General features: G+C 43.3%; 1 protein-coding gene across 1 annotated transcript; it reads left to right on the top strand.

Annotated features, from left to right (window-relative positions):
• The first annotated feature begins 7915 nt into the window (after positions 1-7915).
• LOC127901484 (putative disease resistance RPP13-like protein 1) lies at positions 7916-22982 on the top strand. Its single transcript, XM_052438897.1, has 2 exons — positions 7916-11905; positions 22559-22982. The coding sequence occupies exons 1-2, from the start codon at positions 8051-8053 to the stop codon at positions 22805-22807; spliced, it is 4104 nt and encodes a 1367-aa protein (XP_052294857.1). The 5' UTR covers positions 7916-8050; the 3' UTR covers positions 22808-22982.
• The last annotated feature ends 525 nt before the right edge of the window (positions 22983-23507 follow it).

Consider the following 23507-nt stretch of genomic DNA (forward strand, 5'->3'; position numbering starts at 1 on the left):
AACACTCACCCCTCAAGATGGCAGTGACACGACTTAAAAGTGGTTGGTTATTACCAAGTATAAAAGTATTTAGTTATAATATAAGTTGGTGAGTTTAGGTTGAACCATAAAGAATTTAAAAATCTGATATTTGGTGTTTTCAATTATCAAAGTAGTATCAACAAATAGATTCCTGAAATCATACGAGAAAGAAAAGCAACCCAAAAACAAAGTGTACATCTTTTTTTGATAAAATGGGGCTCTAAAAAGAGCTAGAACAAAACAAAACGAGGGTAAGCCACCCCATACAAGTCACGGTATAAAACAGGAGTCCCACCAAGTGGGGGATTACCAAGATGATGAACACCTAGAGGAAGAGATAGAGCATAATTAGCGAGATAGTCTGCTGTGATATTCGCCTCACGATAGACATGGTTAATGACCACGTTCCATTTCTGCTAGATAATCTCCTTGATTGACTGGAGAAGAGAAATGTACTCATTAATAGTATCCACAGGCTTCTTAACTAGTTTAATGATGCATAGGCTATCAATTCCCACCACCAGCCACCTTATCCCATGATCCCATGCCAATTTTAGACCATGATATAAACCCTATAATTCAGCCATGGTAACAAAGGAATGCCCTATATTCATTCCGAAGCCAAAAATTCAAGCCCCATTGTTACTCCACCAGCACTTGATGCTCCTGTACGCTTACAAGCTCCATCGGTATTCAACTTGCACCACGGCCAAGTGAGGGCACTCCATGCAATCCATTTGTCTACTCTCCTAGATGTTGTGACTAGGCCTATGTTATCTATGTTGGAAATTTTCAAAATAATTGTGTCTTATGGTAAAGACATGTCCTATTAATTGTGCCTTATAGAAAAGGTACCTTTCACTAAAGACTTGTCTAATTAAATGATGTCTTGTTGTAAGGACATGTCCATTTAATTGTGTCTTGTAGAAAAGGTATCCTTTTACTAAATGATATAACTTTTCATGGCAACATTTCACTTAGAGATGCATCATTTCATGGTGACATTTCATTTGAAATGGTGATGGTTCAATTTAGACCATTGATTAAAATCAAATCTAGATCCAATGGCCATGAATGAAGGGGTATCATGAAAAATGATAACCCAAATGAGGGGGCACAAGTATATCTATAAATAGGGGTCATGTTTAAGCCATTTAGACATGAAATGAATGATCCTACACCACTCTTTTCTTAGCATTCCTTTCTAGTACGAATCACAACACAAAACACCCATTTCTTTTGTGCATTCACATTCCAATATATTGTTTTCTGCAGGAACAATATATTGTTTCTTGGTAGGCTTGCAACATTCAAGAGTATTCTAGTTTGCTTTCGTCGATGCACAACGCAAGCAAACAAACAAGTGCTTCATTGTATCCTGGAGGCGTATTTGCTTAACCCATGTGCATCACTCAATTGGTGGGGGCAAATAACGTCTTAAGGAAAGCGACATTTGTAACGTGCCTTGAAGCACACAAAATTTCTGCAGTTTCTTCCTACATATAGAGTTAGTTGTAAACACATTATTTTACATAATAAAGTTCCACCATTATTGTTGTATTTCTCTACATTTGTCATTCCCCACAAAATTTACCACCAACAATCTATGCAGTTGATTTCCTCTGCCCTGGTTCGAATGTCATGAAGCATACTCAGGCTATTAATAGAGGAATGCATAAATTGAAATTGATTGGGCCAGAACTAGAGATGCCAGATAGCCACTCCAAAGAAAGTCATCCACTTTAAATTTGATCCCACAATCCTATCACTCGTGAGGTTTTGAAAGAGCCAATCCCTCAACAGCAAAGAATAGAAAAGCGGATGCAAAAAAGTAGGGATGACATGATTCTAAAAACGTTTGGCTACCATACCGTCTCGAATAACAAGCAGTGTATCTTCCAAAGGACAACCACGCTGATCACAAAACTCTCCAAGCTGAATATGCCTCATTGTCAACTCACGGTCATCACCTCTCTCAGGCCTAGGAGGTTGAATAGAGGCAATGTGCTAGAGGATATTACTTGGAAGCAAGTGCCCAAACAAACCCTACTGCCAATTACCATCACTATCCACAAAGTCAGCAGTCACCTTGTGTATAATGTTGTCAAAGACTGGGCTAAGGACATAAGAAATCAAAGGTTGTCTCTTAGTAACCCAGCAATCCCACCAGAACCGCACCAATCGGCCATTTCCCAAGTTCCAGCGAATCCCCAGCCGTGTCTCTGGCCAAACTTTTCCTATGGATTTCCACAAGTGAGATCCATATCCAGTGGGTAAAGTGTAAGGTAGATTTGCAGGGTTGATATTATATTTAGTACACAAAACTTGAGACCAAAGGCTGTTAGGTGATGCTACCAAGTTCCATCCCAATTTCATTAATAAAGCTTTATTCATTAGCTCAAGGTTGTTGAAACCCAAACCACCACAATTCTTAAGTTGGCAGACTCTATCCCAACTAACAAGGCTCATTTTTTGTTGAGGATGAGCCCTGCTCCAAATAAAACGCCCAAATGCTTGATCAATTTTATGTTTGATACACACTGGCAAGTTGCTAGTTTGCATGGCATAGATAGAAAATAATTGTAAGACCGATTGAGCTAAAGTGATCCGCCCTGCTAGAGAAAGATGATTCGCATTCCACCTCGACAGACGCCGCTCAACTGGATTAATGATGCTCTAATATGTGCCATTGGTGAGCCGTATGTGAAGAAGAGGCATACCGAATATTTACCAAGATCAATCGTCATACCGATGCCCATGGTATTAATAATTTTTTTTGCTTCATTACTCTAAACATTCCTAGAGAAATATACTCTGGTTTTAGCCTTACTAAGTACTCGTGCTCCCAAGTTACTACAGTAAGTTTCAAGAATTGAATTAATTACCGAGGCTTGAGAGCACGAAGCCTCTGCTAAAAGAAGCAGATCATCTGCAAAAAAAGGTGATTATGAGGAATTCCATGGCGAGAGAGGTGCACGGGAGTCCAAAAACCTGTGTTGACCACATCACATATACCATGGCTGAGTTGTTCGATGCAGAGAATAAAGATATAAGGAGAAATGAGATCACCTTGCCGAATACCTCTAGTTGGTAGGAACTCATCAGTGAGCTCACCCTCCCATAGAACTTGCATTCACAAGGTGGTGATGCACTCCATTATAATTTGAATTAGTTTTGAGGGGATACCTGTTTCCATTAGCAATTAGCAATACATTTAAAGATTTGTAACAAGCTGACGGAAGAAAAGTGTGCCCATTTTTGTTGATGTTCGATGCAATTTTTCCCTAATTTTTATTACCACAAGATCTCTCCTAGATTGAAGAATATCTTTGATCTTTTCAGGAATTTTCAACAGTGTTTAATAAATGCTCTCAAACACATTTTTTTCCATGTACATAACATCTAATTGATGATCCACCAACAAGTACTTCTAATACTCTAATTTATAGAATATGGATTTCTTCCTCCACCACAAATGATCATGATTCTTGAAACTTTCGCACTTTTTCTATTATGTTTGCCCTATTTATTATCAATGGAATCAACGAGATAAAAAATCTCCTCATTGTATATGTGTGTGATATGTGTGTGTGTGGTTTCAGAGCTAGGTCTTCCTAACTTCCCGTATACTAAAAAGTTGTTTATAGTCCATAGCAACATAGCCCCCAAATTGTGGGATTATAAAACTATTGAGGCAGAGAATAGACGTGATAAAGTGGAACACAATCCACGCATTACTTTACTGGTATTGTAAATAACAAAAAACCATGCATGACCCTAATTGGAGTTTTTGATGGTGCCGAACTACAAGGTGATAGGTCTGGTGATAATCACCAAGAATGATCAAAATATTATCAACATGTTATGCACAATATGAAATACTAGCTTGACAACCCAAGAGGGGGGTGAATTGGGTTTTCAATAGTTTCTTCAATAGCAATACCACAATTCAATATCAAAAACTACCACAACCAATAATAATAATTTTTATTTCAACAAGTAAATTTAAAAGGTAAGGATAGAGAAAAAAAAATACGAGATTTTTACATGGTTCAGCAAAACCTGTTTACATCCATACCTCCAAGTTTAATACGCTTGAGAATTTCACTATCCAAACCTTACAACTTAAGGTTTCAAGATGCTTATAATTGACTTTCAACGTGGCAATAAAACCTTTACAACTTGAGGTAATCTCACGCCTCTAATCCCAAATGTTTTCCACACTCCCAATCACTCAATTTTGATATTAAAATGAATATTACATAGAATTTCACTCACACAATATATGTGTTTGCAAATAAAAGCCCAAAGTGTGTTTCAATGAAAGAATAAAAAAATTTAAGACAATTCAAATATGCAAGAGTAAGCTCAATGCCAATCATTTGAATTTGATTGAGTCTTTTTATAGTTGAAGAAGAAAACTAGCTGTTATTGACTTTTTGCACATAATTGGATCACTGTTAACTGCAAGTTGGATTGCCGTTTTGACTCGAGCAAGTTACCGTTAGGCCACAGTTCAAATTGTCGAATCACCGCTTTTCAATAGTCGAATCACTTTTATTGTCTAAAGACTTTCTGCCCATTATTGGTTAAACGTTTACAGTAACGGGTTAGTCGTTTGCTATAGTGAACTTATTTTTTGAAATTATAATTTGGCTTCAAACTGTCCTAAAATTACACTATAACCCAAAACTTTAAAAAGCTTTACAAATAAGTCCATTTTCATAATTTCAAAACAATACATGGTGATTTCCATAACTTTCTAAACTTATGCTATGCCCCAAAACTTTATAAGACTTTTCAAATAGGTTCATTTCTAGAATTTCAAAATAGTAGTTATTGATTTTGAAGTTCTCAAAACTTGTTTAATTAGACCACCAACTTAAAAACAACCAATTTCATAAAATCATTTTTCCACTAAGTATAAAATCATTTATGAAGATAATGATTTATTTAAAATGTATGAAAAATAATTTGAGCTTTTAAATGCTTAATCTTTGTTAATCTTGTTTGTTATCATCAAAATCAACATTATGGATACATATATGTTAACACAATATCTATATATTGGTGGGCTAAAATATATAATATGTAAGAATTAAAGCTGATTCTTCAAGCTATTTATTGGTAGGCTAATATTAAGAGGGAGATTGCAAAATATGTTAAAGAATGCTTGACATGTCTGCAAGTCAAGGTTGAGCATCAAAGATCGTCTGGATTATTATAGTCTTTAATGGTGCTATAGCAGAAGTGGGAACACTTAGGCATGGATCATGTTTTAGGATTGCCAAAATCAGAAAAAAGGCTATGATACAATTTGGGTGATTATAAACAGGTTGACTAAGTTTGTGCATTTTAGGGCTCAAGAGTTTCAACAAACTTGTAAAGCCATTGTGAAGATAAGAGAAAGAATGAAAGTGGCTCAATGCAGACAAAAGAGCTATGCAAACAATCGGAAGAGGAACTTAGAGTTTAAAGTGGGCAATAAAGTGTTTCTTAAAGCAGAGAAATTCTAGAATATATCGGAGGTACCATGTCAGCCATACAACAAACAAATGATGCTATGACATGTGTGTATTTACTTTGAAAAACTATCATGCAAGTGGTGGTTATATTAAATTCAACTATACATGGCATGTATGCATCAATTGGTTGTAATATATCAGAGGTATTCTAGAATTTCTCCTTAAAGTAGCCCCGATAAAGGGACTTATGAGATTTGGTAAAAAAGAAAAGTTGAGCCTGCGGTTTATTGAACGATCTAACTTCTTGAACCTTTTAAAGACAATCCATTTGGGTTAAAATAATGTCAAAAAAGAGCTCGTGGAGTGGTGCTATAATTTTTCATAAAGGCACACTTCTCAAAATAATAATAATGATCATTTTCAATATTGTAATTCAGGTGTTAAATGATAATAATGATCATCATTGGCCATAAATAACTTGCATTGTCATTTATGAGTAACCTCATTCAATTAGGAAACAGTCCATTTTTACATTTGTAACATCACGTTGCAGCGTCTTTGCTCTGCATCCTAGAATTGATCCAATGCTGTAGAAAAACAGAGAAACAAAAAGTTCAACATAAATAAAAGAAAATTGATATTTGGCCATGACAAAAAAGATGGCACTGTAGTATAAACAGTGCTGTCATTTTGTGTGTACAGTGGAATTGTTGCATGAACATTTTCTTATTTGCTACCTTGATGGTCTTGATTGTGGCTAAGCATCAGTGCTCTAAATAAAATATTTATGCACGACAGCAAAAATGAACTGGAACAAGGATTTTTGTCATAACACTATTCAATCGTGTTTTCTACCTTGGATTGGTGCGCCCTAGATCCCCATGAACAAATTCCTTGATATATGTTCTAGCCTGCAATTTCCATCCCGTCCAAGGGCTAGAGGTAGAAAATTTCACTCATGTAACCAAAGAGAAGAAAATAACTTTTATTTTCCTTTTTTCTCCCCTAGGGGATTACGGAGGCAAGCAAATTGGTAAAAATAATATCTGAAAAGTGTAAATCCTTGTATCCTTCTTATAAGATTCTAAAGGCCCAATGTTGCTTTGCTGCTATCTATTGCTCACACTACTATCTACTATCATTGAAGAGGCAAGGAAGCACACCCTTGCACAGGCAGCTGTATAACAGCCGCAACCTAAATTGTATCTCCTGCTGTAGGGGGGGGCAAGTCAAAATAGAAAAACTCACAACTCCTATTGGGTTTAGGGATAATCAGGCTCGAACTGATGACTTCCACCACGTCAAGGTGACACTCTACCGCTGAGTTATATCCCTTCCCTGCCCCCACCAAGAAGTAGAGCTGACTAATCCTAAGGCAAAGGGTCGAGAAACTCAACGCCACTATTCTTGAACAACTTGGAGTTGGAGCCGGGCCTTCCTTTCGCACTATTACGGATACGAAATTAATGGGAAAAATTGGATTCAAATAAATGGCAAAGACATATTCTGAAGAAAAGTAGAAGATAAAAGGTTGCCTGAATCTATCTAATCCAGTTGATATTTAAAGTGTTGGATAATAAAAGGTGTCATATTCCTAAGCACTGTGGATTTCTGGAACATACAGAATTCACTCAAGATTATAATGAACCCTTAGAAAAGTTCGTGGCAATTTCATCATGTTGAGAAATTTATTATAGGAAGTTGGTTCCTTCAGGCTTATTTTCAGACTCTTTATAGCTATATGAAAACTATTCCATGATTTATGGGCTTAATTTCTTTTTCTTCAGATGCATGTATCAAGATTCAAGTATAATATTTTTCGGCTGAATTTATTATTAATTAATAGTCGTAGATAAAATATTTAAAACATATATATAATTAAATCTCTTATAACATCCTGCAGTAGTGCCTGAGATCAAATACAGGTCGGATTAAAATATCCCGAGTCTCTTATTTTCATTTCCACCTGCCAGATGGCATGTTGATGCAATTTGCTTTCTTGGTGTTGAATGATTCTTAAGAAATTTTATTTGACTGGCCAGTGGAGGAACTGACTTAAAATCAAATACTGACTTTTCTTTAAGATTTTCTAAGATACTTTATTTGACTGGCCAGTGCAGGAAATATGTGTTAGAAGCAAATACAGACTTTTCTTTAAGTTTTTCTGATAAACCTTTTGTGTATATGTGAAAAATTCAACTCTACGGCATGCTAAAAAGTTGGTCGCCTCAAAAGTAAATTTCTACAGCTACTCTTGAAAATCCATACACGAAATTATATGAATAAAGAAAATCTGTTTCAAGACCGCAGTGTGAAATGGAAATGTCTAGAATCAGTCAATGCAAGACTTGACTTTTGAAAAACGAAGAAAAAGAAGTTTATTTTACGGCCATCTCAAAATTTCGATGATGATCGTGATATGTGGAGTCCACGGTTTTGAATCTAACCATTTCTGCAGGCTTTTGATGCACTGCTTCCGATTTTTGCTCTACTTGCATTCAATCCCATTTGATCCTACACTCCACTCCTTTACTTTCCTGTGAACAAAAGTACAAAACTAAACTATGGCTGTTGGAGAGCTCTTACTCTCAGCTGTCTTTCAGGTGCTTTTTGACAGATTGGCTCCCCATGGTGGTGATTTGCTCAACTTTGTTAGCCAACTTGGAGGTGGGGTTGCTTCCGAGTTGAAGAAATGGGAAGACTGTTTGATGATGATTCAGGCTGTGCTGAGGGACGCAGAGGAGAAGCAACTGACGGACGAGGCTGTGAAATTGTGGCTGGACGATCTCCGAGACTTGGCTTATGATGCTGAGGACATTCTTGATGAGTTTGCCACCAAGGCTTTGGAACGCAAGTTCATTGCAGATCGTGATCATGGAGCAAGCAGTAGCAAAGTTCAGATGCTCGTCCCGGCAGCTTGTTTCGGTTGTTTCAAAATTCAGAACACTGTTAATTTCAATGGCAAAATGCGGTCCAGCATAAAAGATATCACCGGCCGATTTGATCGACTCTGCAATCAAAGAATTCATCTTGGATTGCAATTGACCCCTGGAGGGACATCATCAACTACTACTGCACAACGAAGAACACCCACTTCAAGTGTGTCAACTGAACGTGCTGTTTTTGGAAGGCAGCAAGATAAGGCCAAAATGCTTGAAATGGTACTGACTGATACGTCAAGTGATCATTCCAACCTTGCTGTAATACCAATCGTTGGCATGGCTGGGGTCGGAAAAACAACTCTTGCTCGGGAGGTCTACAATGACAGGGCCGTTGAGGACTCCAAGTTCGATGTAAAAGCATGGGTTTGTGTCTCTGATGAATTTGATGTGTTGAACATTTCAAGGGCTCTTCTTGAGTCAATCACCTTCGCATCATGTGATCTCAAGGCTTTAAACGAAGTGCAGGTTCAGATAAAAAGGGCTGTTGATGGGAAAAAATTATTGCTGGTCTTAGATGATGTATGGAACGAGGACTACTGCTTGTGGGAAGATCTGAAAGCTCCATTCCTGGCTGCTGCACCAAACAGTAAAATTATTGTCACCACTCGCCATGCACATGTTGCAGCAACAATGGAACCAATTCAACAATATAACCTACAGTGCCTGTCAGATGAAGATTGCTGGTCCCTGTTCATGATGCACGCGTTCGTGGGTCAAGATATTACTGCACAACAAATTTCAGATTTATTTCGCGAGAAAGTTGTTGGAAAGTGTGGAGGCTTGCCCCTAGCAGCAAAAACTCTTGGGGGACTTTTACGTTCCAAGAGACATGATGAATGGGATGAAATATTGAACAGCAATATATTGGATCTTCCTCAACAAAATGGCATTCTCTCAGTGTTAAGATTGAGTTATCACTGTCTTCCTTCTCAGTTGAAGAGATGTTTTGCTTATTGTGCTATTTTCCCTAAAGATTATGAATTTGAGCAGAATGAGCTTGTTTTTTTGTGGATGGCTGAAGGTGTCATTCAGCAATATTCCGAAAACAATAAGCAGCCAGAAGAATGGGGAAGAGAGTGTTTCCGAGGTCTAGTGTCAAGGTCAATTTTCCAGCAATCATGTGTTGACAGCTCTAAATTTGTAATGCATGACCTAGTTCATGATCTCTCTCAATTGGTTTCCGGCGACACTATTTTCAGGTTAGAAGAGGTCAATAAGCCATCGAGAAGATTTGAACGGGTTCGTCATTATTCTTACAATCAAGGATGGTGTGATGGTAAAAATAAATTTGAAGTTATCGGTAATGCTCAACTTGCACAGCTGAGGACATTCTTGCAAATAAGCACAATAGGAGCCACCACTTACATTACTAACATGTTTCTATCGGAGTTGTTGCCAAAATTCAAGAAGCTAAGGGTGCTATCTTTAAAAGGATACTACATCACCCAGTTACCCATTTCTTTTGACACTATGAGATCTCTAAGGTATCTCAACCTCGAAGGCTCTAGTATCAAAAGTTTACCCGAGTCAACAAGCTTGCTACTGAACTTGCAAATATTGATATTAAGAGATTGTTATTGTTTGATTAAGTTGCCATCCAAAATGGGGAATTTGCTTCAGTTACGTCATCTCGATATAAAAGGTGCAAATTCACTAAAAGGGATGCCACCGGGAATGAAGGAGTTGAAGTGTCTTCAAACGTTGTCTAATTTTATTGTGGGCAAGGGAAAAGTTTCCACTTTGACGGATTTGAAGAATTTAAATTTTCTTGGCGGAGAACTTTGCATCTCAGGATTGGAAAATGTGGACCGTACGTCGGAGGCAAGCGAAGCGATGTTATGCGAGAAGCAGAATCTAGAAGCATTGTCATTGCAATGGGGATCTCAGTTTGACAACTCACGAAATAAGGATGGACAAGAACTTGTACTTGGCATGCTAAAACCTTGTACAAACATCAAGAAACTTGCAATCGAGGGCTATGGTGGAAAAAAATTTCCTTCTTGGATAGGAGATACATCTTTCTCCAAGATGGAGGTTCTTAAATTAGAAAACTGTGAAAATTGCACATCCTTGCCATCGCTCGGGTTGTTGAGTTCACTTAAACATCTTACTATTAAAGGTTTGATGAAACTGAAAAGCATGGGTGCTGAGGTTTATGGTGAGGATTTCTCAAAGCCTTTTCAATCATTGGAGGTTCTCTGTTTTGAGAATTTACCAGAGTGGGAGTATTGGGACACTAAATTGGAAGAAGATGGCATTGTTGCAGGATTCTCCAGCCTCCGTGAACTTTCCATGGTAAGATGTCCCTTATTCTCTGGAAAATTGCCAGAGCATCTACCTTCATTAGAGAAACTAGTTGTTAGTAAATGTGGAGAGTTGGTAGTTTCATTCTCAAGCTTTCTGAATCTTTGCAAATTAGAAATTCATGAATGCAAGGGACTTGTGTGCAGCACTCCAATTGACTCAAAGTTGATCGAGTCTATGACTATTTCAAATGATACATTGCAGATACGCGGATGCAAGGGAATGATACATAGTGATTGTACAGAAGCAGACTCTGTGACAGTTATTTCCAATATTTTGGAGTTAAGAAAATTTTTAAAGCAAGGACTTCATCAAGTAGAGACTTTGCGGATTGGAAATTTTGAATGGATCACGTCATGGCATGAAATTGAGCAGCCAGAGAAAGGGTTGCAAGTTATCACCTCCCCTGAAGAGGTGTCAATTGATGAAAGCTGCGTAAGTCTAGTTTCATTTCCAGAGATTAAATTTTTTCTCAATAATCTGCGGTCTCTTAAAATTGAAAATGCCAGAGCTTTAAAAACATTGCCTGAGGAAATTATAGGCAACAATTCACAACTGGAAAGTTTGTACATCCGAGATTGTGATTCTGTAACATTCATTGCAAGAAGCAAGCTACCAGCATCTCTTAAAAGGCTTGAGATAGAGAATTGTAAGAACTTGCAGCATTTGGTCGATGGTGGAGATGATGATACTTCTTCTTCTTCATCAGTGAAGCTGAAACATCTGGAGATAAGGCGCTGCCCAGAGCTCACAAGTTTATCATCAGGAATCCAGCTACTTGAGGGGCTTGAATACCTCCACATAAGTAGTTGTCCAGAGCTGAAGTCAATACCCAGTGGGCTGCATAATTTACAGAGCATTTGGATAGCTGATTGTGAGAAGCTTGAAGCCCTGCCCAGTGACATGCACAAACTCAACTCTCTTCAACATTTTTACGTAAGTGAATGTCCGAGCATTGTATCTTTTCCAGAAGAAGGTTTTCCCACCAATCTAACAACACTTAGCATTGGAGTTGATGTGAAAATTTATAAGCCACTCATTCAGTGGGGGTTGCACAGGCTTACCTCTCTCAGAAGCCTTGATATTTATGGATGTGATGAAGCAGAGTGTTTTCCGGACGAGGAGATGGGAATGATGTTGCCGACCTCTCTCAGAAACCTCTTTATTGTTAATGTTGGGTGCATGAAGAACACCAGGTCGGCCATGCAACTAGTTCCATCCCAGAACGGATTGCTTCATCTCTTATATACGAGCAGAGCATGTGGGCAAGCATGAGCCGATCAGAGGAGAGAACAACCAGGGAAACATACCGACCAGAAATATATGCCGAGCCAATACTCATCCCCAGGAAAGCGGGAACACGATCCCACAAAACCGCGGTAGTTGCGTTTCTCCCAGAACGGTTGAAGGACACGCGAGATCCACGTTTGCCCACAATCTAACAGTTAGAGTCCCATGAGGGGCTACCACCACCCGAAAAAGGAGGAATCAGGGGCAAACGGAAAACGTGGGACAAAGGGCGGCTATAAAAGAAAAAGACATCGAAGAAGATAGGGAGAAAAAAAAAAGGGAAAGAGGGGAAACGCTGCCAAATTGCAACCAGGCCATTTCCTTACAAATTTCCTGAAATCATATTACACTGTTTTCCCGTAAACACTTTGTGCTAACTTAGGCATCGGAGGGTTTACGCCGGCAAAACCACCGGCGTCTCTGATCCGTTTTTGGTGAACGCAGGTCTAGCGAGGGAAAAGAAGGTGATTCCAGCCTGAGTGGTTCGAGCAACAGTCAATAACGTAAACGTTGGTGAAAGAGTCTGGTCGGTCTAAGGACGAGCAGATTTCAGCATCAACATTTTGGCGCCGTCTGTGGGGAGCTGGATAAAAAGCTACCACCGAATTAGGAAGTACCGGAGAAACAGCGAACGGTTAGACATGGATGTGACGAGGAAGGACGCTCTGAGGGAGGATAACGAAGCTGGGGAGACAATCACTCTTCGGGAAATTGCAAATGAAGCCCGAGAGAGGATGACGCAAGATAGACTGGAGCGGATGGAGAAACAAATGGAGACTCTTGCGGCCGTATTGTTTGAGCTGAGGGACGAGCGGAGAAGAGATTGCGAAACCCCCGTGGGAAGAGATGGAGTTGGAGCAGAACCCAGCCTCCGGGGGCGTAGAGTCGGGGAAATCCCCCCGTACGGAGACCAACCTAACGGGGTGCATCCCCACCGAAGTACTGGTCGGGTCCCAGGGGAACACGTTGATGAAGGGAGAGACCAACCTCGCCCAGGACGGACACTGGAAATAAATGGCCGAGGGGCCAGTGTTGATGAAGGAGAGCTCAGACAGCGATTGCAGAACGCCGAGCAGGAGCGAGACCAGATAGCTGCACGTGATCCTGATCGTGCTGTAGAATTGGAGGGGGAGGTGCGCAGATTGGCGCAGGTGATAGAGGAGATGCAGGGCAAGAGAAAGCCCCCGAGCTGGAGGATAATGCTAGATGAAGAATCTCCGTTGTCAACGGAGATCATGAGTACCATAATCCCAAAGGATTTCCGCTTCCCCGACCTCAAATACTCCGGGCGAAGTGACCCGTTGGTACACATTGAGCGTTTCAACGACATGACGGGTGTGCAGGGGCTGACACCAGCTCAGAGATGTAGGGTGCTCCCGTTGACCCTAGAGGGACGAGCCCGAGAATGGTACCGCAAGCTGCCCCGAGGAGGAATAAAGGGGTATGAGCAGATATGCCAGGAGTTGGCCGAGCAGTTTCGGGGGGCAGTGGCCCCAGAGGATGACATGATGGAATTGATGGGGATGAGACAGGAGGAGCACGAGTCCCTGCGAGATTTTATAAAGCGATACCACCGAGCCGTACTTGATTTGGGAGCTTTCAATCACCCGCAGGCGTTGAAGGGTTTAAAGGAGGGTGTGAGGATAGGCCGGCTATGGTATAACCTGAGAAGCCCCCTGGTGCAGAATTATTCAGCAGGATATGAGCAGGCAAAGAGAGATATCGAAATAGAGGAAGAAAAATCGGCAAAGATAAAGAGTGAACAGCTGGAGGAGCTAAGACGAAAGGAAAGGAGAACTCCCAATGGGAGCAGGTCGGGAAAGCGAGCTGGGGAACCCTCAGAAAGGGGCGGAACATCAGCTAGATCCCGCCCTTACCCCATAGCTACAAGATCACAACAGTTCCAGCACAATCGGGCTCAGCCTCCACGTCTCCCATTCCCAGATCGGCAGCGAGAATTCCGGCAAATAGCTGCCGACCCCTATCATAACACTCCCAGAGCATCACATGCAACCAATCCCAGGGCCAGACGACCAGATCAGTTAGCAACTATGCCAGCCCGAGATGACGTTCATGATAGCCGAGCCGTTCAGCTGGTAGACCAGAGCTTGACATATAGACAACACACTCCACTAAAGATCTCCATGGAGGAATTGTATGAGAGGATTGAGGGACGAGGCCTGCTATACCCCCCGGCCCCAATAACAAAACCAACTCACCGACGGGATAAGAGCAGATTCTGCAAGTTCCACGACACTCACGGTCACACTATCAACCAATGCCGTGACCTGAAGACTCAGGTGGAGGATTTAGTGAGGAACCGATACTTGGACGAGTATGTAGATGGAATATCCCCTGCCACGGAATCACAGTACACACGGGATGAAGGAGTTGAGAGGAGTTTAGAACGTGAGCAGCCGACCGTCCGTGTGATAGCAGGAGGGCCAACATTGGCCGGAGATTCGAACAGGGCGCGGAAGAACTATGGGAGATACGCCCTAACTAGCAAAGAAGTGCTTTTCAATTTGCCAGCAGCCAAGAGGGCAAAAGTACGGCAAGTTCCTATTATGTGGACAGAGAATGACGAAGAGGGCATTTTGTACCCTCACGAGGATGCACTGGTAATTAAAGCGTTGGTGGCCAGTACAGAATTACGGCGAATACTGGTAGATACGGGCAGCTCAGTAGACATTCTGTTTAAGTCGGCCTTAGATGATATGGGGATTTCAGACTTAAAGCTGGAGCGAACGAATACATCCTTGAAGGGATTTGGAGGGGGACGGTTAACTCCCATGGGGGTCATTGAACTCCCGATTACTGTGGGGACAAAGCCATTTGAAAGAACGATGATGCTGGACTTTGTAGTGGTAGAGGAAAGAAGTCCTTATCAGATGATATTGGGGAGACCATTCATGAGGATAAGCCAATGCGTAATATCCACGCATTATCTGGCGCTGAAGTACCGAATAAATGGAGTTGTGGGTGTAGTGAAGGGCGACCAGAGAATGGCCAGGAGCTGTTATGCTACAGCGGCCAAGGAAACGCTGCAGGTGACCTCTCTGGATAATCGAGGGGATTCAAAAAATGGCCGCCAGGAACCTGTTGAGAAGCTGAAGGAAGTTGTTGTAAGCAGGAGCGACCCTAGCAAAGTGGTTAAAGTCGGATCAGAATTAGGCGAAGCAATAAAAGGCGAGCTGGTGAAGTGTCTACAGTCCCATGCGGACATATTTGCCTGGTCTCATGAGGATATGCCAGGTATTGACCGCGGGATAGCTTGTCACAAGCTGGCGGTCAAAAGAGGGGCAAGGCCGGTGAGGCAGAAAAGGAGGTGCTTCAACCACGAAAGGTACGAGGCCATAAATGCCGAGGTGGAAAAGCTACTGAAAGCAGGATTTATAAGGGAAGCTAAGTACCCGGAGTGGATTTCCAATGTGGTACTGGTAAAGAAGGCCAATGGGAAGTGGAGAATGTGTGTAGACTTCACGGACCTCAATAAGGCATGCCCGAAGGACAGCTTCCCCCTGCCGAAAATAGATCAGCTGGTGGACTCAACCGCGGGTCATAGTCTGCTCAGTTTCATGGATGCCTTCTCCGGATACAACCAGATACCCATGAACGAGCAGGATGAGGAAAGCACCACCTTTATAACTAACATGGGTTTATTTTGTTACAGGGTGATGCCCTTTGGCCTGAAAAATGCAGGAGCTACCTATCAAAGGTTGGTGAACAAGGTCTTCAAACCATTGATCGGTCGCACTATGGAAGTATATGTGGACGATATGATCACCAAGTCAAGAGAACCGAGGGATCATGTGAAGCACTTGGAAGAGACTTTCGAATTGCTGAGGAGGTACAAAATGAAGCTGAACCCGGAGAAATGTGCATTTGGGGTCAGCTCGGGCAAATTCTTGGGATACCTGGTGAGCCATCGAGGTATTGAGGCCAACCCGGAGAAGATACGGGCGGTGATAGAAATGAGGTCCCCACGAACAGTTAAGGAGGTGCAGAGCCTTACGGGGAAGCTGGCAGCATTGAACCGATTCATTTCACGAGCCACTGATAAGTGCCACCCTTTCTTCCAAATCATAAAGAAAGGAAAGAAGATGGAATGGACACCAGAATGCGAGGAGGCATTTGGACAGTTGAAGGAATACCTAGCCCGCGCCCCGTTACTATCAACTCCGAGAGAGGGTGACCAGCTGCTTTTGTACTTAGCAATCTCCAAGCGGGCTACCAGCTCGGTCTTAGTGAGGGAGGAAGAAGGGAAGCAACACCCGGTATACTACACGAGCAAGGCCCTGGTGGACGCAGAAACCCGATATCCACCAATGGAGAAGTGGGCGTTGGCTCTGATAACAGCAGCACGTAAACTCCGACCATACTTCCAAGCCCACCAGATCGTTGTAATGACCGACCAGCCACTTCGGCAAGTACTCCAAAAACCAGATGCGTCTGGTCGGTTAGTAAAATGGTCCGTGGAGCTGAGCGAATTTGACCTGTCCTATAGGCCCCGAGGAGCAACCAAGGCCCAAGCCCTGGTAGATTTTATGGTGGATTGTGTTGAACCGGGGGAAGAGGTCCAAGAGGAACAACCGGAGGAGCAAGAGGATTCAAAGGGGACATGGCTGGTAATGGTTGACGGGTCATGTAGTGAGCAAGGGTCCGGAGCAGGAGTGGTAATACGGAGCCCAGAGGGAACCGAGATAACATATGCGGTGAAGTTCGAATTTCAACTCACAAACAACCAAGCTGAGTATGAAGCCTTTATCACCGGGCTCGGACTTGCACACGCTCTCAGAGCAGAAAGAGTTGAAATTCGAGCAGATTCCCAATTGGTGTGTAATCAGCTCAATGATCAGTTTCAAGCGAGGGGAGAAAAGATGGGCCTTTATTTGAAGAAGGCGAAGCAGATGGTTAGGCTTTTCTGAGCAGTGGAGGTAAAGCAGATATCCCGGAATGAAAATTTCCGAGCAGATATGCTGGCTAGGATGGCAGCCATTGCAGACCCAAAATTACCGAAATCGGTTCCATTAGAGGTAAGGACCTCACCAAGTATTGAGGAAGAAGCAGAGGTGATGAGAGTAAGTATTGGAGAGTCCTGGATGGACCCGATTCGCGCATATGTCCGCGATGGAGTTTTACCAGAGGACAAAAGGCAAGCAAGGAAATTAAAATGCCGAGCAGCAAGGTATACGCTACTGGATGGAGTGCTGTACCGCCGAGGGTTCACCTTGCCCCTTTTGAGATGTTTGGATGATGAGGAGGCGGATTATGTGCTGAGAGAGATTCATGAGGGAATATGCGGCAATCACTCGGGAGCAAGAACTTTAGCCTTCAAGGCACTCCGGCAAGGATACTTCTGGCCAACCATACACCAGGACGCCAAAAGGATGGCAAAGAATTGTAAAACATGCCAAAGCTTCTCCGAGGTTCCTGCACAACCCCCGGAAAAGCTGACGGCGATGACATCCCCATGGCCTTTCGCCCAATGGGGAATCGATTTGATTGGTCCATTGCCTAAGGGACGAGGAGCGGCGACATATGCAATTGTGGCAATAGATTACTTCACCAAATGGGTGGAAGTAGGAGTCCTCAGCCAAATCACAGAGAGGAAGACAACAGATTTCATTTGGAAAAATATCATCTGCAGATATGGGATCCCCTACGCCATCATCACAGACAATGGGAGGCAATTTGACAACGGCAACTTCAGGGAATTTTGCCGAAACCTGGGGGTGGACCTGAAGTTTTGCACCCCCGCACACCCCCAGGCAAACGGACAAGTGGAAGCGGCCAACAAGGTGATAAAGAAGCTCCTAAAGACTAGATTGGGAGAGAAGAAGGGAGCTTGGGTCGACGAGCTAGCAGGAGTACTGTGGGCCTACAGGACAACTCACAAAACCGCCACAGGAGAAACACCGTTCGCTTTAGCCTTTGGTCATGAGGCGGTAATCCCAGCAGAGATTGGAGTGGGAACACATCGGACGGAATATTTCATTGAGGAGCAAAATGACGAGCAGATTTGCTTAAGTCTGGACCTGCTGGAGGAGAGAAGGGAAGGAGCAGCACAGAAAGTGGCCCAGTGCCAGCAAAGGGTCATGCGTTATTACAACAAGAACGTACGCGTAAGGCAGTTCCGAGCAGGAGATTGGGTACTTAGGAGGGTGAACCAGAACACCAGGAATCCTAACCATGGCGCTCTTGGCCCAAAGTGGGAAGGTCCGTACAGGGTGATACGAGCCACTGGACCGGGAGCTTATAAGTTAGCGTACCAAGATGGACGAGACGTGAAAAGGTCGTGGAACGCCGAACACTTGAAGAAATATTTCCAGTAAGCAGAGTCCTCTACTGAATTCCCATTTTGATAAGTTATTTCTGTTAACCGCATGACGGCTTGATGCGCATGTAAATATTCAGTAGTTTTGTAATACACTCAAATTTGAAATAAAGATGAATTCAGCACGAAATCCCTTTGCTAACAAGCTCAACAAGAATTTTACTAAGGCCAGCGAGTGCCTATTTCTGTTCGGTCAGTGAAGACCAGCAGCTAATTTTACTAAGGCCAGCAAGTGCCTATTTCTGTTCGGTCAGTGAAGACCAGCAGCTAATTTTCCTAAGGCCAGCGAGTGCCTATTTCTGTTCGGTCAGTGAAGACCAGCAGCTAATTTTACTAAGGCCAGCGAGTGCCTATTTCTGTTCGGTCAGTGAAGACCAGCAGCTAATTTTACTAAGGCCAGCGAGTGCCTATTTTTGTTCGGTCAGTGAAGACCAGCAGCTAATTTCACTAAGGCAAGCGAGTGCCTACTTCTGCTCGGTCAACGAAGACCAGCAGCTAAAGCTTCGAAAATTCCACTAAGGCAACAAAGTGCCTGTTTCTGCTCGGTCAACGAAAGACCAGCAGCTAATTCTACGAGAAGTTTACTAAGGCAAGTAAATACCTACACCTACTCGGTCCACTAAGAAACCAGCAGGCAAGATCAGATAAGTCGTGCAATTATTTTGCAGAAGCAGTCTATGAGTAGACATTAAACAAGGGAGCCAATAAAGAACATCTAAAAATTTATTAATGTTCAGTTGGTTACAAAACTAATGAAAATCTAAAGTCTATACAAAAATAGACCTAAGGATTAGGAGGGACAGCGGCTTCAGCAGGTGAAGGATCTGTTGTCCCGGGAGGTGGGAGGTCAGCAATCTCGGGAGGAGGGGGCACGGACCCCTGTCCCACTTCAAAGACACGCAGCCCAGCTTCTCCCTCCTGCACCCCATCCGAAGGAGCATCCACCTGTTCCTGCTCACCTTGCTCCTTATCTGCTTGGTCGACCCCCGCCATATACCGCTGCACTCCGGCCTCCAGCTTGCTCATGTCCAGCTCGGGATATTCATCCTTAAGCACAGACATGATACACTTATAGGAGAAGGCAACCCCAGAATCATACTCGGCATCCAGCCGGTCGTCCACATCAGCGGATTTGCCTTTCTCCTCAGCCAGCTGCTCACCCAAGGATTTAATTTCCTCCTCAAGGGTGGCCCTCAGAGTATCCCTTTCAACTTGAGTAGCCTGAAGATCAGATCTCAGGTCACCCAACTCGCCCTCAAGCTGGGAGGAAGTGGACTCAGCAACTGCAACTTTCTCCTCTAGCTCCATATTCAGCTTGTTCAGCTCAGCCAGCTTCTCCTTGGAGCGATCAGCAGAGTCAGCCTTCTTCTTCAACTCCTGATTGTCGGCTTGAAGCTTCTTCTCATGACGCGCGGACCCGGTCTTGTAGCACGAGACCATTGTGGCCAGCCTGAAGGAAACTCTCTGAACAGAAGCAGCCAACTCGGAGAGGCTCATGCTCTCGATGTCCTTCACCATCTTGGGCCCAACCGATCTTTTATAGTCTTTCTGATATGGACTCAGGTAATCACCTTGATCCCGAGACGGGAGAGGAGAAGATCGGTCCCCAGACTGCAAGCTGACCTCAGGGCCCTTGTCGGAGGTTTTATCCCCACCACTCTTACGAGGTGGAGGAGGAGGCAGAGCAGGAATAGGCGCCTTAGAAGGACCAACGCTAGGTTTCTTCGGAGGAGGAGGAGGGTTGCTAGAGCTGCTCGGAGCCCGACCACGCTTCCTGCTCATCGCGCTGAGGATCTTGTTATCCATTCCAGCGGATAAATCCACTAGGCCCGAACCGACCAGGTTTGTTGGAGACAGGAGGTCTTGGCAGGTAGAAGCGTTCACCAGAGCAGTTTCCACCTGAAGCAAGGGTCGATCTTCAAGCCCCCCGATCAGACCCCACGACTCTGAGATAGCACAAAAGGTTAAAGAACCCAATAAGTAGCAATTTAATTAAGAATATAGGCAAAAATGAGCGACCTGGGGTGACAAAATGGGTGGGAAGATAAAGATCCCCACCAAGCGACCGAACTGCTGGGCACCATTTCCCTCCAGCAAAGAAGAATTTGTTCTTCCAATTTTTGCAAGAAGATGGAAACCCAGTGATCGGTTTCCTCTTTGCAGAACTGGACATAAAGTAGTACCAGCCCGCCTCCTTCGGGCTACTCCGCAGCTGATACAGATGTTTCACTTCAACAAGGGAAGGCTCCTCCAACCCGCACCTCTCCCACAACACAAACATTGCCGAGAGAACCCTCCACCCATTTGGGTGTAGCTGACCTGGGGCCAGGTGCATACCGCTCAGTATCTTAGCAAAATAAGGTTGGAGGGGCAGCCGAGCTCCTAGTTTGAAACTCTCCAAGTGCATCGTCACATACCCTTTCGGAGGCCGACTGGGGACATCCCCTTTTCCAGGAACTACAAGAAGAATCTCGTTGGGGATGTTGTAGAGATTCCTAAGTTTAAATAAATCGGTGGGGGTAGTGGCGCAAGCCAGGAAATCAATAGGGTAGGAATCAGCCTCCACCCTATGACCTAGGTGCCTTTTCTGAGCAGGTCGGCTCGGTCCGGAGCTGCTTCCCTCACCATCACCTACTCCTTCAGGGAACCCAACCCCACCAGAACTGTGATTCTCACCAGAGCCCGACGCAGGTCCACCTCTATTCCCTACAAGCTCTAATTCGGGGGAAGGAGAGATAACCAAAGGGCGTGGGTATTTAAGGGTACTCCTGCCATGGGAATGACCTGCACTACTGGAGGGTCCTAAGTTATCAGTGGGTATTGGCACATCGAAGCCTGAGTCCCCTGACTCTTCATCACCCTCATCAACAATCAACTTCCTCTTCCGATTTGACATACCGGAATCCCAGAAAGGAAACAGAGAAAACTCGAGTATATGGACACAAAGAAGGCAACACAGAACCCAATCAACAACAACCAGAGGAGAAGTTAAAAGGACTATACCTGGAATAGACTGACACTGATAGCGCCGCCGTGACACAGAAAACACCCGGCGAATGGATACTCCGGACGCGGGAAGTGTGAGCAAAGTACAGAGAGAATTTGGTTGACGGCGGAGAAACAAATAACAAAATGATGAAGACCCCAGTTTAGGGATTTAAAACGAAAAGGGGAAAAGGGAAGCATTTAAGTGATGGGATATGCCAGCTCACCCCCCCCATATATCGAGGACGGATAGCCCGTCGTTTCAAATTTCAAATACGAAGAGTCTGGAGATGCCGCGTCACCAACCGTTACAAGGGGCCAGGTTAGATGTAAGCCCAGATATGCTATGTACAGGTCACTTAGGCCCATGCTCAGATCGGGGCCTCCTCAGTAGAAAAATAATACATCAGGTCAGGCCCGTCTCAGTAAAAAGAGGGTCAGATGAGAAGCTCCCTGGGCTGGTGTGATTTGACCATCAGTTTCTACTCTTAACTCATTTCACTCGCCAGACCAGAAACTGGGGGACTGGTGTTGGGTGCATGAAGAACACCAGGTCGGCCATGCAACTAGTTCCATCCCAGAACGGATTGCTTCATCTCTTATATACGAGCAGAGCATGTGGGCAAGCATGAGCCGATCAGAGGAGAGAACAACCAGGGAAACATACCGACCAGAAATATATGCCGAGCCAATACTCATCCCCAGGAAAGCGGGAACACGATCCCACAAAACCGCGGTAGTTGCGTTTCTCCCAGAACGGTTGAAGGACACGCGAGATCCACGTTTGCCCACAATCTAACAGTTAGAGTCCCATGAGGGGCTACCACCACCCGAAAAAGGAGGAATCAGGGGCAAACAGAAAACGTGGGACAAAGGGCGGCTATAAAAGAAAAAGACATCGAAGAAGATAGGGAGAAAAAAAAAAGGGAAAGAGGGGAAACGCTGCCAAATTGCAACCAGGCCATTTCCTTACAAATTTCCTGAAATCATATTACACTGTTTTCCCGTAAACACCTTGTGCTAACTTAGGCATCGGAGGGTTTACGCCGGCAAAATCACCGGCGTCTCTGATCCGTTTTTGGTGAACGCAGGTCTAGCGAGGGAAAAGAAGGTGATTCCAGCCTGAGTGGTTCGAGCAACAGTCAATAACGTAAACGTTGGTGAAAGAGTCTGGTCGGTCTAAGGACGAGCAGATTTCAGCATCAACAGTTAAGTTGTCGAAATTGAAATACCTATCTTCAATGGGTTTTCAAAGCCTAACCTCTCTTGAATTTTTGCTGCTTATTAAATGTCCAAATCTTAAATCTTTTCCAGAGGAGGGCCTTCCAACCTCACTCCTGGATTTAACAATCGAAGCTTGTCCGAAGCTGAAAAAAGAGTGCAAAAGGGATAAAGGAAAAGAGTGGCCCAAGATTGCAAACATTCCTTGCGTTAACATAGATGGGAAATTCTTATACGAGTAACAATCGTATTTAGAGGAGTAGATTTTATTGCTCCATTCCATCTCATATCCCCTACAACAATGTGCTTTCTTTTATCCCCCATACAGTTGTATCATTAGCTAAATTGATAAAAAATGCTTCTTACTTTTTATTTTTATCTTAAATTTACTACCATGGAGAGAATATAGTCGATCTGTCCTAGTCTAGATTTTCTAATATGCCATTTTTTGTTATTTTAAAAATTTATTGTTTAGATTACATACTGAAAGATATATTACATCACCTCTATTTTTTTTTTAAATCAAATGAGGATTGTCAATACAGCATTTTCAACTCAATTATTTTTCTAATCTTGTCACCGTGGTTGATAGGTGTAGAATCTGATTCGTTCGATTCACACAACAAAATCAGATTCTACCCAAGATCCTTTGTCAAGATCAATCGAGTTGCATGTAACAGATTAATCCATTTGGAAGAATCAATAAACCTCACTTGAATCAAACAAAGGATTATTAACAGCACAAGAACTGAACAACTAAGAGCAGAGAACAATCAACAGAACACTCAGCAAATTTAACGTGGTTCAGCCATTAATGGCTTTCATCCACGGGTGAATCCATCAGCAGGCTTTCATTGAAAGATTCAAGGTGTTTGTTACAGGGAGTTGAGAACAAAAGAACAAAGAATAAGATTTAACTCTCTCTCTCTCTCTACAATTCCT

This window comes from Citrus sinensis, chromosome 3 (genome assembly GCF_022201045.2).
Source record: "Citrus sinensis cultivar Valencia sweet orange chromosome 3, DVS_A1.0, whole genome shotgun sequence".
Lineage (NCBI taxonomy): Eukaryota > Viridiplantae > Streptophyta > Magnoliopsida > Sapindales > Rutaceae > Citrus > Citrus sinensis.

Bases quoted from the DNA above. Each gene is read 5' to 3' on its own strand.
- LOC127901484 (XM_052438897.1), top strand. From the start codon at position 8,051: ATGGCTGTTGGAGAGCTCTTACTCTCAGCTGTCTTTCAGGTGCTTTTT. The intron at 11,906-22,558 runs GTTGGGTGCATG...TCAACAGTTAAG, and splicing joins GAAACCTCTTTATTGTTAAT to TTGTCGAAATTGAAATACCT.